Here is an 18,523-nt window from a genome sequence, read left to right as displayed (position 1 = left end):
TTTTGGCAGATAATGAAACTGGTGGAGAAGGAGGTCACGTGACAGCTCTGCTCACACAGTGTGGGCACGTGGGCATCAGAAGTCAGTCAGTCCCCTTGAAGGGAGGCCTGCACACTCCTCGGGGCAGATGCTTCCATGTTTGTTAGCACACACGGGGTTACACATAATTTCTTACTTTCTTTCAATATCTTCCATTTTTTGGTGACATGAGTTTCAAATTTTATTATACAACTTTGTAAAGAATTCACAGTTTTTAACCTATGGATATTTCATCATATTGTACAATGTTATTTTTGGTATAATTGTTTTATTGATGTCTTAATAAAATGTTTACTTTTAAACTGAAACAAAGGGTTCCAAGTCAGCCACCAAAGTCCTGTGGTCAGCGTGGATCGCCCTTGCTGTGCCAATTGCCAACCAGTAAATTGATTTTTCAGGAGCATAAAATACACGATGCATAGATTTCTCAGTCAAGCCAATGGAACCGGAAAGTACACAAATGTAGTGATGACAGTACCACGTGGTGTGACTGAGCTCCTGACAGTGGACGCCACCAGGCAAGCCCCTCCTGTGTGCAGTGCTACCTGCAGGGGGCGACACTCCTGCCGTGCCCTGGGGTGGCGGCATGTTTTCTGCAACAAATGCACACGGGACGCTGCAATAAAGGTCGAAGTCGGTAGGCAAAGACATATGTGCACTTACCCACACCAAAGTGTGGCTATAAAGGTGCAACACACTGCTGCAAGGGATGCTGCAGAGAAGCTTCCTGCAGCCACTGGTTAACTTCAGGACTGTTTACTGCCCACGTGCCGTGCAGTGCTCTAATGTACATTGCGCTTCAAACGCAAGCACTGGGCCAGGAAGGGCAGAGGCTGTCAGCTTTTCAAGAACTGACTGCTCGTAAACGTATCGTATGTGAATATGCTGAATATACGGCCGGGTATCAGAGTCGGGGCCCCAGGGGTCAACGCGGGGTCACCCATGCCTGGGACAGACATAAAATATTCTTTTTTTTTTTTTTCAGTTTTATATAGCGCGAACTCGACCCGAAGGTATCAGAGCGCTTTACATGTGCACCCAGTGCAATCCAGACGGACACATTCATGTTGTTAAGCACGGGGAGATTCAGGGATGTGCCCAGAATCACAGGATGTTGAGCGTCTCTGCCGAGACTCCAAACTGGTTCCCCAGCTTTAAAGTCGGCTGCTCTAGCCCTTAATCCACATCCTCTTCAGGTAATGAAGGGGATATCCTGATTTAAGACCGTTTTATGGCTGCCATAAGCCAGGTGAAACGGCCTGATCCATGCAGGGTTTTACCCTCAGAAAATCTTTCGAAAGTTTCAACGCACAGCTGTTAGTCTGTCTTAAATGTCGGGAAATTACTTGTAAATAAGGCCCAAATGTCATAGGATTGTATAGCTCTGTATAACTCGGGCCTCTCACAGGTTTAAGGCAGTTTTAGCATTTCTGGACTTGACTTGCAAAGGATTTTGCCTGACTCCAACATGGAGGTTTCCTTGATGAATCGACCACAATTTAATGGTTTAGGACATTCTTAAGACATGCTGCCCTAACTACCTAAAACACTGTTTCTGAATGTAGGATAGTCTCGCTCCTAAAACAACCGTTTCTTTCTTTAGACGATAGTAACTGTGACTTAAGCCGGTGAAAACTGTGCAAAACCGACCCTACTAAAGCATCATTTCAGGGTCCAAGGGATGCCCCCGCCATGAAAAGGACGTCCCGCCGTGACCAGCGCCGGTTGATCGAAAAGATCACACTAAAAATAGAGGTAGTAAGAGCTTTGGGCGGTGTAGACACTATACTGAACACAATACACAAGCCACAACGGTGCAGAAACACCGAATGTAAACAGCTGCGTGCGCCAGCGGCGCGAGTCCCCCTACCTGCACATGCCGGCGCTATAATAATCACTCAAACTACGGGTCAATAGCGCAAAGGGAGAATTCTTCGAAGTGGTCCCGGGGCGGCGGAGCGTCGTCCAATCACGGGCGCCGGGCACTCTATCACAAGTAAACAATTGAGATTCGGGGGCGTTCCCGGCTTTTGGCTGACGTCGCGTGACGTCGGCAAAAGCCAAAGAATCTCGGGAACGCCCCCGAATCTGGTCCGGCATTGACGGACAGACCCCTCGTCCAATGGCTAGCCTCCATTTATGGAGCTAGCCAATCGGAGGAGGGGGCGTATCCCGACCCACACTCACAACTCAAGAGGTTTTTTTGGCACATGCGCAAAGCGCATGGCCAGTCAAAACCTAAAAAGGGTTCTGAAGTTGTTAATGAGGGAAAGCTAATCACCAGTAACGCATAATATGTGCACTAGACTCTGCAGCTAGAGGAATTAACACCAGCATTATTTTACGTAGCAATGCTTGGCTCCGGCTCTAAACCTGAAGACCCACAGGCCATTCTTAATCTCCCCTTTGACGAGGAGCACCTCTTTGACCCTCAAGTAGACACAGCCACTGAAAAAACGAAAAAGGACACTGATGTCGCTAAATCAATGGGGCCCTTACAAACCCCCACATATCGGGGGTCCTTTTATAGGCCCAATTTCAAACACGGTGGTCAATCTGCCTCCATCAACACCCCAGGCTTTTTCTATAAAATCAGAGGCCGTCCTCCACTTGTAAAACCTTTTACGGGGGCCTACAAAGGAAATAATTGCAAGGGCTGAGATCACAGAAATAATATCAGGACCGCAAATACAAACGCCAAACAAGGACTTTCTTTCCAGTCTCCCGGGCCACTTACACCCGTCGAAGAACATCTTCAGAATTTTTTACCGGCATGGAAATCGATCACAACCGATCAATGGGTGTTGGACATTATTCAACATGGCTATTGTTTGGAGCTCATCACAACTCCTCCAAATATTCCACCTCGCAAACACAAACTATCCATACAGCACCAAGCTCTCCTCCAACAGGAGAGTCCAGCTCTGTTACTCAAAGGGGCTATAGAGCCAGTCCTAAAACAGTATCACAGAACAGGGGTATATTCATTGTACTTCCTCGTTCCCAAAAAAGACGTCTCACTTCGACCCATTCTCGACCTCAGACCATTCAATCTTCAAATCCTATCGGAACACTTCCACATGGTCACTCTCCAGGAAGTGATGCCACTATTGCAAAAAAGGCGACTTTGTGGCCTCTTTAGACCTAAAGGATGCCGATTTCCACATACCCTTGCACCCCTCACACCGGAAATTCATATGGTTTCTCTTCCAAGGAAAACAGTATCAATACAAGGTTCTTCCCTTTGGGGTCACCACTGCACAACGGGTATTCACAAATGCCTAGCAGCAGTGGCGGCACATCTGCGCAGATGAAACATACATGTGTTTCCTTAATTTGGACGATTGGCTAATGAAAGCAAACCACTCCCAACTTTGCAAACAGCATACACTAAAAACGCTCACCCTAATACATCAACTAGGGTTTACCATTAATCTGCAAAACTCACACCTTCAACTAACTCCAGTACAGCCATATTTAGGAGCTCTGCTCAACGCTCACTTGGAACTAGCGTACCCAAATACAGACCGGATACAAAACATTGTGTCACGAATCCAACACCTTCAGACCCAAGTCACAGTCAGAATACTCATGTGACTTTTAGGCATGATGGCCTCCTGCATCGCAATAGGCCCACATGACTGTTTACATACGAGACCGCTGCAAGAATGTCTCTCACGTCAGAGGACACAGGGTCAGCTACACGAGCTAGAGTTGAGACAGCCGCACACATCATTCTCTGCAGTGGTGGACTTCACAAAACCTGTCCAAAGGGCGGCCGTTTCTAGACCCAGTTCCCTAAGACATTCTCACAATGGACGCTTCACTAAAGGGTTGGGGAGCTCACCTTCAACAATCTTGCGATTCACAGGGTATGGGACCCCAAATACCAGGGTCTCCATATCAGTTACCCGAGCAATGAAAGCCTTCCTACCTCCCCCTGCACTAAGTTGTCCGAATCCGATTGTGTAGACAATACATTGTTGTCATATTGTCCAAACAGGAGGGGTGACGAACTCTCAGCAGTTATCCTGCTTTGTCCAAACCCAAATCATTTTGCATTTGGCGATACATCACAACATTCCTATTCTGGCAGAACATGTACCAGGGACAAGCGATCAAGCTGCAGACCAGCTCAGCAGGACGCAGCAACAAGTCCACAAATGGGAACTCCACCCCAAAGTTCTCCTGCCGTACTTTCAAAAATGGGGATTTCCACAAATGGATCTGTTTGCAACCCCAGAGAATGTAAAGATTCCCAAGCTTCGTGTCCAGGTTCCCCCCTACCCCCCCCCCCCCATACCCAAGGGGGTGTGGATGAACTGGTCCGGGATATTTGCCGACGCTTTTCCACTTCTCCCAGTACTTCCATTAGTGGTCAGAAAGCTCCGGCAGACATCACTCACCCTAGAGCTCATAGCTCCAACATGGGCTCGTCAGTCATGGTTCACCACGCCACTGGAACTCTCCGTAGTCCCACACAAGAAGCTTCGCCTCAACCCGGAGCTTCTCACACAGAACCGTGGCTGAATAAGACATCCCAATCCCAGGGAGGTGAACCGTGCGATACGGCTCCTGAAGTCATAGAGTTTGGATGCTTAAATTTCTCACAGCAATATATGGCGATTCTTAAACAAGCTCGTAGGCCTAGGACGAGACTCTGCTGTGCTGCCAAAGGGAAACTAGTTGTTTTATACTGACAGTATCAAAAGGTTAACCCATTACAAGCACAGGTACAAACAATTCTTTCATATTTGCTGCATCTTCAAACTTCAGCACCGGCCAGCACCGACAACACCCTGACCACCGCCGAACACCTGCATTTCCAGATCCACACCGACCCGAACACCACCCTCAGAGGCACCCTGATCTACCGACCCCCGGGACCACGCACACAATTCAGCGAGGACATCGCCGACTTCGTCAGCCCGCACGCCCTCCCCTCCACCGACTACATCCTCCTGGGGGACCTCAACTTCCACCTGGAGAACAACAACGACCGCAACACCAGCTCCCTGCTCGACAACCTCGCCAATCTTGGACTCAAGCAGCTGGTGTCCACCCCCACCCACCTCGCCGGACACACACTCGACGCAGTCTTCTCCTCCAGCCCAGACATCGACTTCAGCCACGCCACAGAGCTTCAATGGACGGACCACAGCTGCGTCCACTTCACCTTCAAGAGAACGACGACCCACCACCACCAGCAACAGACCGCCCGCAGAAGCTGGAACAAGATCACAGCAGACCAGCTCGCCACCTCCCTGAGCCAGCACCCTCCTGCCAGCTCAGCAAACCCCAGCTAGGCCGCCGACAACCTCACGAAGTGGATCAGCATCTGCGCGGACGAGCTCGCCCCGCTAAGGACCCCGCCCAGCAGACCCGGCAGCAAGAAAGCCCCATGGTTCACCGACGAACTCAAGAGCTCCAAGAAGAACTGCCGAGCCCTCGAGTCTGGAGAAGGGAACCTACACCGAACAACAGGACCACCTTCAAGCTGGCCACCCGGAAGCACCACCAGCTGATCCGCGCCGCCAAGAAAACTGCATTCAAGGACCGACTGGACAACAACGCACACAACTGCAAGGAACTCTTCAACATCGTGAAAGAGCTATCCAACCCCAGCGCAGGAAACAATGACATCACCCCATCGCAAGACCTCTGCAACTCCCTCGCGTCATACTTCCACAACAAGATCGCGGACATACACAACAGCTTCAGCAACCAACCAACGCACACCAGGACCGAACAACCACCCCCCACCGCCACCCTCCACGCCTGGACCCCGATCAGCACCGAAGACACCATCCAAACGATGAACTCCATCCACTCCGGATCACCGACTGACCCCTGCCCTCACTACGTCTTCAACAAGGCCGACGCTGTCATCGCACCCCACCTGCGAGACATCATCAACACATCCTTCGACACCGCCACCTTCCCTGAGAGCTGGAAGCACGCCGAACTCAGCGCTCTACTCAAGAAACCCACAGCGGACCCCACCGAACTCAAGAATTACCGCCCCATCTCGCTCCTCCCGTTTCCAGCCAAAGTCATCGAGAAGACCGTCAACAAGCAGATGGCCGCCTTCCTCGAGACGAATGGATCCCTCGACCCCTCACAGTCCGGCTTCCGAGCCAATCACAGCACCGAGACCGCCCTCATCGCCGCCACCGATGACATCCGAGCCCTGATGGACAATGGAGAAACAGCGGCCCTCATCCTCCTAGACCTCTCCGCGGCATTCGACACTGTCTGCCACCGCACCCTAGTACAGCGCCTCAGCAACGTCGGAATCCAGGACAAGGCGCTGGAATGGATCATCCCCTTCCTCGACGGAAGAACACAGAGATTCCGCCTCCCACCGTACAAGTCAGAGGCATCCGAAGTCATCTGCGGCGTCCCTCAAGGATCCTCTCTGAGCCCCACCCTCTTCAACGTCTACATGAGCCCCCTCGCGGCCATCGCACGCCAACACAACCTCAGCATAATCTCCTACGCCGACGACACCCAGCTGATCCTCTCCCTGACCAACGACCCAGCCGCCACCAGAGCCGACCTGCACGAAGGGATGAAAGAGGTAGCCGAGTGGATGACGACCAGCCGCCTGAAACTGAACTCCGACAAGACGGAGGTCCTCATCCTGGGCTCTTCACCCTCCGCCTGGGACGACTCCTGGTGGCCTCCCGCCCTGGGCACCGCACCCAAACCAACAGACCATGCACGCAACCTGGGCTTCATCCTGGACTCCTCCCTCTCCATGACCAGGCAAGTCAACAACGTCTCCTCGGCGTGCTTCAACATCCTACGCATGCTACGGAAGATCTTCTGGTGGATCCCCACCGAGACCAGGAAAACCGTCACCCAGGCCCTCGTCACTAGCCGACTGGACTACGGCAACGCCCTCTACGCCGGTACCACCGCCAAGCTCCAGAAGAGACTCCAGCGGATCCAGAACGCCTCTGCCAGACTCATCCTCGACATCCCACGAACCAGCCACATCTCCGGACACCTGAGAGACCTTCACTGGCTCCCCGTCAACAAAAGAATCACCTTCCGCCTCCTCACCCACGCACACAAAGCCCTACACGACCAAGGCCCGAGCTACCTCAACAGCCGAATCAACTTCTACGCTCCCAAACGCCACCTCCGATCAGCCAGCCACGCCCTCGCCGCCGTCCCCCGCATCCGAAGAGCGACTACAGGAGGAAGGTCCTTCTCCTACCTGGCCGCCAAAACCTGGAACTCCCTCCCGACCGACCTGCGCCTGACCCAAGACCACCTCTCCTTCAGGAAGAAGCTGAAGACCTGGCTGTTCGAGCAGTAGCGGCACCCCCCCTCCCCCAGCGCCTTGAGACCCTACGGGTATGTAGTGCGCTCTATAAATGTCATTGGTTGATTGATTGATTGATTGAGTTCTAGCCTTTCAAACTTCAGGTCGAGCCTACACTTCAATACGCCTACACCGTGCTGCCATTGCAGCCTACTCACAAAATAGGCAGCATTTATCTCTGTTTAGAATACCTGCATTAAGGCAGTTATGGAAGGACTTAAGAGTAATTTCAGCTAGGGTTCTACCTGCACCAGCATGCAATCTTAATATTGTACTAACCAGGCTCATGGGGCCTCCGGTTGAGCCGCTACATTTGTGCCAAAACCAATATTTGTTTTGGTTAAAGTAAGCAAATAGCGCACAAAAAGAAAAAGGATAGAAAATGCTGCTACCTAGATGTGGCAGCCATATGTTTGCATTATTATAATCATAAAAATCACATATATTCCCAGTAGAACATTTCTGGTGCTTCTCAGCAGGTGGGTGTACCTACAACAGGTCTAGAGATGGTTTATAGTTTTAGTCCGCCTCACCGGTAAATACATGATCCTTATTGCTGCAAATAAGTTACTATTGGATTTGAATTATTACAGCTTGAAGACAAAGTTTAAAAACACAAGGGTGACTAAAATAATGAATGAATAATGGGAATCAAAAGCACTGACCAACTATTGGCCCACCAGCCCTGGCAGTGACATGCCTGTCTTTTGACACAGATGTGGACACGTGATCAGACAAAATGCCTCCTTCGCTCACTGCGCAGCAGGTCCAATGGGCTGAAGTGGGCTGACCCGTTGTCGCATGCTGCGTGATGTGATTGGGTGCAAACAAAACGTGAACGACCGTTGAACAGACCACTGGATGAGCAGGGCTGCCCCAACGTATCACAATGATGTATACGCGCATCTGCTTTTATTCGTGTATTTACATCACAGGAGGCTGCTGAGGCCGTTAAAGCAGTCGCTAGGCTAGATGAAAACATGCCTCCAGAGAAGTTATGTTCAAACCAGACCCACAAAGGTGACCCAGACGTGCTAATAGATCCAGCATCAACAACTCAGGCTTTTACCCCTAAAACAGTTCAGAGACGCTTCAACATCAAACTTTTGGGAACGAACTCTTGAAAAGGCAGCTTTTGAGGTGGCAATTAATACAGTCCCTGCAATCAAAAGCGAAGCAGATTCTTGGGACAAATGTTCCTCATGACTTGATGACAAAAACGTTTTGTTCTCTCCCAAACATTTTTCTGTACTATGGTGTGACATTCCTCTTTTTTCAGTCAGGCATGTCCATTCAAGGTGACCCATGTTACTTTGATTATCGGATCTGTGCAGACAACCAAAGTGTGTCCCTTCCTGAGCGGGCGGTCACTACTGCCCCCTCCAGCTGGGCTCTCCAGGCATGGGTGGCAGTGTGATTCTTGTCAGGGCCCAGGCCTTACACACATGCCCTAGTAATGAGGCTGCCAAGCAGTTCTCGCCACTGACCGGTGGCGACTGAGTGATTCTCTTCCAGCAAAAGGAGAACATTCCCTAGCCTGCCCCAGACTGCAGAGAGGAAGACTGCATATTCAAAGCCAGTGTGTGGAGAGTCCAGATCTGCATCTGTCGAAGACTGGCTAACCTGTGTCTCCGGAGAGCCTGTTACTAGACTTTGCAGGGCCTGAGGAGCGGGTCTGTTCAGTACGGACGGGCTGCACAGTTCAACGGGTGCCAGCTCTCACAGTTCAACGGGTGCCAGCTCTCACAGTTCAACGGGTGCCAGCTCTCACAGTTCAACGGGTGCCAGCTCTCACAGTTCAACGGGTGCCAGCTCTCACAGTTCAACGGGTGCCAGCTCTCACAGTTCAACGGGTGCCAGCTCTCACAGTTCAACGGGTGCCAGCTCTCACAGTACCGCAGTGCCCAGGACATGTTCCCCAAAGATCCCGGAAGACGTGGTAATCCAAGGAAGGGCGTAGAAGACATGCACGATGGAGGCAGAGAAGGCAGCAATTCTTAGGGTCTGCATAGGGGAGAACTCCAGATGATCTGTGCAATAACACGGGGTCTCTGGCATGGAGGAGACCCTTAGGAAATACCCGAGATCAAGAGTGCTCTGTAGCAAAGGTCCATGAAGGAGGGAAACTGTCACAAGGGACCACAGGTGGCAAAGAGGGTGAGAAATACCCACAGTCAGAAACAAATCCTCAGAACGGTGACTGATGAAGCCACAGCCATGAGTCTGCCCAACACCCGAGACAAGGACAACAGATGCGCAGCAGCATCTAACTATAACAGACCGCTGTGGGCACTGACGTGCAGGCCGCTTACTTTAATTAATACCTGTGATGGTGACTTCACAGCAATGCAAGCCCGCGAGCTGCCGCAGCGTGGACTTTCAGCGGCGTGTGATGAGATCAGTTGCCACAAAAGAAGATGAGTGCCCTGCCCATCGCCCTGACACGCATGAACAGGGCTGTGCTAAGGGGAGCACAGCGGCCCCTGGCACTGGGCCTGTAGTAGCCATACAGGTCACTGTGCATGGATCTCTGGCTCTTTTGTCCGAACCCTGACGCAAATCTGGATACTGGTTAGACTCCGCAGAGGCCCTTGAGGAGAGCTCTTGAAACCAACTGTTCTTCCAGGCCCTTCTCTGCGTCGCGGAGACCTGCTTGTGATTCAAGCCGCACAAACTCCTCGCTTTAAGAAAAGCATCCTGGCACCAAGCGTCCTCTTAAGACCAGCCACTGGTTCTCGTTGTTTAAGCCATTATCATTAAGCGGCTACTAAGATATGTAGGAAGCCTCGCTAGCCATGCACCTGTGGTAGCAGTAAAGGCTTGTTGGTGGCCTGCTGGCAGACATCGCCACAAAACCTCACCACTATGCTGACGATACACAACTCTACTTGAAGTCTCCTCCAAACACCAAACTCCTCAAACACTGCCTGCACCTCAGCCAAATCTGATCGTCCACAACATTGGCTCTCTTTACCGCCCGCGTCATCCTCGAATCCTGGTAGACTCTGGCAATGGCTGTTAGTGGCTGTGGGCACTTACATAAGGTCTGTTTCTGAATGTTTCATAAGCACAGGCTCCTTTTCTGCTCTTTTCAGGCTGAGAAAGGTGCACCACACAAAGGCTGTTACCGGAGTAGGCGGTCAAAACAGGTTTTTGAGGCATCTGAGTGAAGTTCGAAGGAATATGTTAATTGTTTAACATCAAAGAGGAGAGACAAGTAGAGAAAATCACAGTGGACAGAAGACTTGACAGTGGGAGGACGAGGGGTACAGCCCAGGTGACGTTTTAAGGGAGTATGAAATAAAAGTCTGAGTAGAATCATGCACGTGTAATAGTTGAATCAAAGACAACATTGTAGAATTATTGCATTTGCAGTTCAGCAAACCAAGAGAGAGAGAACACCACTTGATGAATTGGCATTGCATTGTTATTTGAATAAACTCAAGGAGATGATGGTCGGAGCGCTGAAACCTTTCAGACACTCACCCGCAGTCAACTGATCTGGGTTGAATCCATCGTCGTTCTTTAGCCCACTCTGCCACCCCAGTTCAGACATGGCTATATGCAAATCAGTCTGACCATGTGCCTCATGGGAACAGTCCAGCCCGAACTGCCAAGCCATGCCTTCCCTGGACCGGAAACAAGCATCCGAGGACCGGTTTCTGGCATTCCAGCCGTCTTCAGCCCGGCTTACTTGAATCCAGTGGCAAAGTGAGCAAGGGACTCACGTCTGAGCATACCCTGACACACTTATGGTGAACAAAGAAAAACCAAAGGTGGTGATGGACGGAGCGTAGGAAGCGAGGGTTAGAGGGACGTCTGGTGTAATCGCTGCTCAGAAGTCCAGGAGTTTGTGAATGCTGTCTCTCTCTCTCTATCTCTCCTCTCTCTCTCTCTCTCGCCCTCTCTCGCCCTCTCTCGCCCTCTCTCGCCCTCTCTCGCCCTCTCTCGCCCTCTCTCGCCCTCTCTCGCCCTCTCTCGCCCTCTCTCGCCCTCTCTCGCCCTCTCTCGCCCTCTCTCGCCCTCTCTCGCCCTCTCTCGCGCTCTCTCTCTCTCGCTCTCTCTCGCTCTCTCTCGCTCTCTCTCTCTCGCTCTCTCTCTCTCGCTCTCTCTCGCGCTCTCTCTCGCGCTCTCTCGCGCTCTCTCTCGCTCTCTCTCGCTCTCTCTCGCTCTCTCTCGCTCTCTCTCGCTCTCTCTCGCTCTCTCTCGCTCTCTCTCGCTCTCTCTCGCTCTCTCTCGCTCTCTCTCGCTCTCTCTCGCTCTCTCTCGCTCTCTCTCGCTCCCTCTCGCTCTCTCTCGCTCTCTCTCGCTCCCTCTCGCTCCCTCTCGCTCCCTCTCGCTCTCCTTCTCCCTCTCGCTCTCCCTCTCCCTCTCGCTCTCCTTCTCCCTCTCGCTCTCCTTCTCCCTCTCGCTCTCCTTCTCCCTCTCGCTCTCCTTCTCCCTCTCGCTCTCCTTCTCCCTCTCGCTCTCCTTCTCCCTCTCGCTCTCCTTCTCCCTCTCGCTCTCCTTCTCCCTCTCGCTCTCCTTCTCCCTCTCGCTCTCCTTCTCCCTCTCGCTCTCCTTCTCCCTCTCGCTCTCCTTCTCCCTCTCGCTCTCCTTCTCCCTCTCGCTCTCCTTCTCCCTCTCCTTCTCCCTCTCGCTCTCCTTCTCCCTCTCGCTCTCCTTCTCCCTCTCGCTCTCCTTCTCCCTCTCGCTCTCCTTCTCCCTCTCGCTCTCCTTCTCCCTCTCGCTCTCCTTCTCCCTCTCGCTCTCCTTCTCCCTCTCGCTCTCCTTCTCCCTCTCGCTCTCCTTCTCCCTCTCGCTCTCCTTCTCCCTCTCGCTCTCCTTCTCCCTCTCGCTCTCCTTCTCCCTCTCGCTCTCCTTCTCCCTCTCGCTCTCCTTCTCCCTCTCGCTCTCCTTCTCCCTCTCGCTCTCCTTCTCCCTCTCTCTACCTCTCGCTCTCCTTCTCCCTCTCTCTACCTCTCGCTCTCCTTCTCCCTCCTTGTCTCTCGCTCTATCTCACATTGGTTTCTCTCTCTCTCTCCCTCCTTCTCTCCCTCTCTCTATCTCACATTGGCTTCTCTCTCTAGCTCACATTGGTTTCTCTCTCTCTCCCTCCAGAGATGTCATGCAGAACCACCTCCTACAGATGCTGTGTCTTGTGGCCATGGAGAAGCCCTGCTCTACCGACTCCGATGACGTCCGTGATGAAAAGGTTGGTCCCCAACTGACAGCTGCGTTTTTGCTCAAGCGAGGATGAGACGTGGGATTGGTACCAGGGTGGGAATTTGGCCGAGACCCTTGCTTTCAACTGCTTCATGGTATCCGCACACTGCCAACTCCGTTCTGGGTAAGAAAGCGCATAGAGGAGAGTGCTAACCTTCGGATACCCTAGCGCTGCAGCCTGACATCTCGCCACTCCTGCCAAGTACTCCTGCTCGGTGTCGGTTCTTGGTGCACCGGTGAAATGATCCACCAGGCCCGGCCCAGCCTTCTCCATATGAGCCGCCCTCCATGCTGCATGTTCGCACGACGATGCTGTGCTACCATTTGCACTCAAACTCACTCAAATAACTGCCTGTTTGAGGCGGGTGTGCTGTAGATTCACATGCTTGGAAACATCTGGCTATGCATGTGAATCTACAGCTCTGCATGTGAATCTACAGCTCTGCATGCCAAGAACAGATGCTTACTCAGCAATCCTTGCAGGACACCGAGTCTAGGGCCGCAGCACTCATTTCAGAACTCTGAGCCCAGGGTCGCAGCACTCCCACCAGGACTCTGAGCCCAGGGTCGCAGCACTCCCACCAGGACTCTGAGCCCAGGGTCGCAGCACTCCCACCAGGACTCTGAGCCCAGGGTCGCAGCACTCCCACCAGGACTCTGAGCCCAGGGTCGCAGCACTCCCACCAGGACTCTGAGCCCAGGGTCGCAGCACTCCCACCAGGACTCTGAGCCCAGGGTCGCAGCACTCCCACCAGGACTCTGAGCCCAGGGTCGCAGCACTCCCACCAGGACTCTGAGCCCAGGGTCGCAGCACTCCCACCAGGACTCTGAGCCCAGGGTCGCAGCACTCCCACCAGGACTCTGAGCCCAGGGTCGCAGCACTCCCACCAGGACTCTGAGCCCAGGGTCGCAGCACTCCCACCAGGACTCTGAGCCCAGGGTCGCAGCACTCCCACCAGGACTCTGAGCCCAGGGTCGCAGCACTCCCACCAGGACTCTGAGCCCAGGGTCGCAGCACTCCCACCAGGACTCTGAGCCCAGGGTCGCAGCACTCCCACCAGGACTCTGAGCTCAGTGCCGCAGCATTTATTCCAGCTCCTGACTGAAGCCGAGCGCCTCCGCCTCCCATCAGAGGGTGCCAGGGACGGCCTGAAAGAGTTCACTTACTTGAATGTCATTGTCTGTGCCGCGGGGCGGGCGGTGGGTGCTGTACAATGTAGGGTCTATTGTGGGGCTTCAGTGGTAGGGTCTGATGCAGGGTCAATCAATCAATCATTTGTAGAGCGCACTACTCACCGCGAAGGTCTCAAGGTGCTAGGGGGGGGGGGGGGGGCTGCTACTGGTCGAACAGCCAGGTCTTGAGAAGTCTCCTGAAGGTCAGCAGGTCCTGGGTCTGGCGCAGCTGGATGGGGAGGCTGTTCCATGTCTTGGCGGCCGTGGAGTGCTTTGTGGGCGGGGGTGAGGAGCTTGAAGGTGATCCTCTTGTTGACGGGGAGCCAGTGCAGGGCCCTCAGGTGGGTGGTGATGTGGCTGGGGATGTCTATGATGAGGCGTGCGGCGGTGTTCTGTGTGCGTTGGAGTTTTGTCTGGAGTTTGGCCGTGGTTCCCGCGTTGAGGGCGTTGCCGTAGTCCAGCCTGCTGGTGACGAGGGCCTGGGTGACTGTCCTGGTTCCGGTGGGGATCCATCTGTAGATCTTGCGAAGCATGCGGAGGGTGTTGATGTAGGAGGAGGAGACAGTGTTGACTTGCTGGGTCATAGACAGTGCTGAGCCCAGGATGAACCCCGGGTTGCCTGCATGGTCAGTAGGTGTCGGCGCAGCTCCCAGCGAGGCTGGCCACCAGGAGTCGTCTCAGGCGGAGGGGATGGAGCCGAGGATGAGGACCTCCGTCTTGTCAGTTTCAGGCGACTGTTCTTCATCCATTCGGCGACGGCCTTCATTCCTTTGTGGAAGTTGGTTTTGGCAATGGCGGGGTCTTTCATGAGGGAGAGGAACAGCTGCGTGTTGTCAGCATACGAGACGATGTTGAGGTTGTGTGATCGGACGATGTTGGCGAGTGGTGTCATGTAGATGTTGAAAGGGTCGGGCTGAGGGATGAACCTTGGGGTACGCCGCAGGTGATTTTGGTGGCTTCGGATTGGAATGGAGGGAGGCAGACTCTTTGGGTTCTGTTGGTGAGGAAGGAGTTGATCCAGTTCATGGCTTTGTCGCGGATTACTGCCTTGTGGAGGCGTGTCCGTACGGTGCGGTGGCAGACGGTGTCGAAGGCGGACGGCAGGTCCAAGAGGATGTGGGCAGCGGTTTCGCCGTTGTCCAGCAGGGTTCAGATGTCGGTGGCGGCGATGAGGGCGGTTTCGGTGCTGTGGTTGCTGCTGAGTCCGGATTGGGACGAGTCCAGGGTGTTCTCTTCGAGGAAGCGGGTCAGTTGTCTGTTGACAATCTTCTTGATGACTTTCGCAGGGAACAGGAGCAGGGAGATGGGCCTGAAGTTCTTGATGTCCTTTGGGTCTGCCTTGGGTTTCTTGAGTAGGGCATTGATCTCGGAGTGTTTCCAACTCTCCGGGAAGGTGGCGAACTTGAAGGAGCTGTTGAAGATCTTCCGGAGTTGGGGTGCGATGATTGGGCTCGCTTTGTTGAAGATGTGGTGAGGGCAGGGGTCTTGCCGGAGTGGATGCTGTTCATGGTGTCCTCGTAGTTGACGTGGTTCCAGGAGAGCAGTACGCCGGTGTGGCTGGGTGGCGGTGGGTCTGAGGTGTCAGCGGCTGACTGGGGGGGCTGAGTGTTTAAGCTGTCGTGGATGTCTATGATCTCGTGGTGGAAGAAGGTGGCTAGAGTCGCAGGGTTCTTGTGATGGCAGGATGTCGTTGGAGCTGGGGTTGGCGAGTTCCTTCACGATGTTGAAGAGCTCTTTGCTGTTGTGTGCGTAGTTGTCGATGCGTTCCTTGAAGGAGGTCCTTTTGATGGTTCGAATGAGTTGGTGCCTGCTGCTGGTGTTCTTGAGGGCTGCATGGTTGTCCGGTGTCTGTTCGTGGCGCCACCTCTTCTCGAGTCTTCGGCAGGTCTGCTTGGATGCCTGGAGGTCGGTGATGAACCAGATGGCCCTTCTGTCGGTGCATCTGTTTGAAGGTTTCTTGATCGGGGGCGAGGGCATTCGTCGATCCACTGCCAGAGGGTACGTGTGGCTGTGTCGGTGTGGTCAATTGGTGGGTCTCGGGCGGGGGTGGTGATTAGCTGGTTTTTGGTGATATTGTTCCAGCTGCAGTGGGGGATTCGTTGCAGGTGGTTGTGTGCTGTGTTTTTCTTGAAGGAGAAGTGGATGCAGCGGTGGTCAGTCCAGTGGGGTTCGGTGGTGTGGCTGAAGGTGATGTGGTTGCTGGCGGAAAAGATAGGGTCGAGCGTGTGTCCGGCGGAGTGTGTGGGTGTTGTGACGAGCTGTTTGAGTCCGAGGTTGGTGAGGTTGTTGACCAGGACGGTGGAGTTGCTGTCGTTGGCGTTCTCGAGGTGGAAGTTCAGGTCTCCGAGGAGTATGTAGTCTGTGGAGGCCAAGGCGTGCAAGCTCACTATATCGGTGATGGAGTCGCTGAACTGGGGCCGAGGTCCGGGGGGGTCTGTATACGACGGTTCCTCTGAGGGTGGTGTTGGGATCGATGTTGATCTGGAAGTGCAGGTGTTCGGCGGAGCTGAGGGTGTCTTCGGTGCTGGTTGATATTCTGTGGGTGTTCTTGTGGACGATGGCGATTCCTCCTCCCGGTCTGTTCGTGCGGTCCCTGCGGGTGATCTTGTAGCCATCCGGGATGGCTATGGCTTGTACTGAACGGAATCCACTGGTGTCTGCTGTGTAAGGTGACTGTTTCTGTGGTGTTCATTCTAACATTTGCAGTGTGGGATCTATGGTGTGTGGTGTCTGCAGGTGCTCGTTGTAGGTTTTGCAGTGTAGGCGATCTGTTGCAGGGTGGCTGTTAATTGTGGCGAGATGTTCATTGTGCGGTTTACAGTGTGGTCTGCACACTGCGCTTTGTCAGTTGTGGTGTCTGCAGTATGTGGTGCCCGCTGTGCTCGCTTGCATCACTGGTAACACAGATGTTCCCCTTTAGGTGAAGGTTCTGAAGTGCATCTCCGAGGTGACAACGAATGATGTGGTCCTGGGACAGTACGTGGGGAACCCTAAAGGAGAAGGAGAGGCCCGGAAGGGTTACCTCGATGACCCCACAGTGCCCGCCGGCACCACCACGGCCACCTTTGCTACGGCTGTGCTCTATGTACACAACGAGAGATGGGATGGTGAGTACAGACAGGCGTGGAAGTTAGCGGGCAGTGACTGAGGCGGAGTAAAAGACGTGAAGTGGGAGTGTTAGAGAGTGGAAGAAAGAGGTGGTTGAGGGGCCTGAGAAGAGGAGAGGATAAGAAAGCCTGGTGAGATGTGGGATTTTACATGGATGGAGGAGGAAACTGGATGTGGCAAAAACTGGTGGCACGAAGGGACAGAGCTGGAACTAGGATACAACTGTGAGGGAGAGGTGAAAGGCTCTTGGATTAAGGTCACTCCAGCGAGGCTCCCACAGTCACTGCCTCTGACGCACACAATTATTAAACCCATTTAATCGATGTTAAGAGATATTCTGAAGCCCCCCTGGCAGAGCAGACCCACCAGAGGCTGCTCTGAGATCGTGTTTATCACTTGAATGTTTTGTTTCAGCTCGATTGTCCTGCATGCGTCACAGACTCCGGCAAAACAAAGAAACCAACTTCTATTCTTGTCCCCACACCTGATTCGCAATAAAGGATTTCATGAGATCCAAAGCCTTCTAATAAGTCTATCCTTAATTTCTGGTCGGAGTCGCCAACAGGACCGTAAGATCTGTTTAGAGAGCAGTATTTAAAAATTTGCCCGCAAACGTAGCCCTGGCCCAAGTCGCTGGGCGAGAGGTCCGATTCCTTCCAGCGCTGATGTTTCGTCCTGGTCCGTTTGTAGTTCCTACGGGCAAGGTTATGGCTTAAAGGAATGAGATCCCTGAAAGGATAACTCATTGATTTTCTGAACGTTGGACTGCGCCACTTCCCCTTGTGATAACCAGTTGGGTTTGTTAAGCATCACAACAGTGTTTACACATTGAAGCTGTATCTCCTTGCTTCATTATCACTCCCTGATCCCTCCGGGTTGTTACTTGCTTCTCTTCTCGCGCCCCTGGTGTACACATGAGCATCTCGTCGTTTGATTTTATGATCCTCTTTCTGTTTTCCCTTCTCACCTGTGATTTAAACGTCCTTAAAGACAACTGAGAAGCGCTTTTTATTTGTTCCCCCGCAGTAAACTGCCTGATGGGGGGGGGAGCACCACACTGCTCCCTCACCCATATTAGAGCATGGCGTGTGCCACCTCGCCATGCTAACGGTCAGTGGTAGCCATTTGCTTAGACAACATTTGCTGGCACGCGCCTGACTGAGACCGTTACCTGTGGATCCAACAGCACTCATTCTAACTCCGCAGACTTCGGCCTGCACCTCATCACCCACACTATGCTCGTTTAAGCGAACCCCGCTACCGCTCTCTGTGTAGTCGTTACCTGTTGGGTACCATTTTGTGAAATTAATTTTGCCTTTCTCTCAGTTAGATGTTTCTGTTCAACCTTAAAGTTGCTACAAGAGAGCCCCTGAATGAATATAGAACCGGCACACAGGTAGTGATTCTGCAGGCCGTGCTGCATGATTTTACTATATTCACTGGTCTGCATCACGTTGAGAGCACAGAGCACTTCTCCGCCGCAGTAACATCACAGAACACCTTCAAGAAGTCCCCTGGCTCCCAGTCACTTTCTAGCCCCTCACACATGCCTACAAAGCCCTCCACAAACCATGGCCAGCATATCTGAACCACCGCTCCTCATTCCACGTACCCACCAGACGCCTCTGCTCCGCCCAACTGGCCCTGGCCACCGCCACAGATCTA

General features: G+C 53.2%; 1 protein-coding gene across 4 annotated transcripts in view; it reads left to right on the top strand.

The window, feature by feature from the left end:
• G6PD (glucose-6-phosphate dehydrogenase) overlaps nt 1–18,523 on the top strand; it is a 125,413-nt gene that overhangs the window by 82,193 nt on the left and 24,697 nt on the right. For all 4 annotated transcript variants that reach the window (XR_013602033.1, XM_078664501.1, XM_078664503.1 and 1 more), the window contains exons 8-9: nt 12,473–12,566; nt 16,671–16,857. Coding sequence is in view for 3 of the 4 variants with exons in the window: in XM_078664501.1 (XP_078520627.1) it covers nt 12,473–12,566; nt 16,671–16,857 (281 nt within the window). In the remaining variant the exon portion in view is untranslated. The remainder of the gene's footprint in view (nt 1–12,472; nt 12,567–16,670; nt 16,858–18,523) is intronic.

Source organism: Lissotriton helveticus, chromosome 10 (assembly GCF_964261635.1).
Source record: "Lissotriton helveticus chromosome 10, aLisHel1.1, whole genome shotgun sequence".
NCBI classification, from domain to species: domain Eukaryota; kingdom Metazoa; phylum Chordata; class Amphibia; order Caudata; family Salamandridae; genus Lissotriton; species Lissotriton helveticus.
Note: the sequence above shows the minus strand (reverse complement) of the source record. Positions and strands in the feature narration are given on the sequence as shown.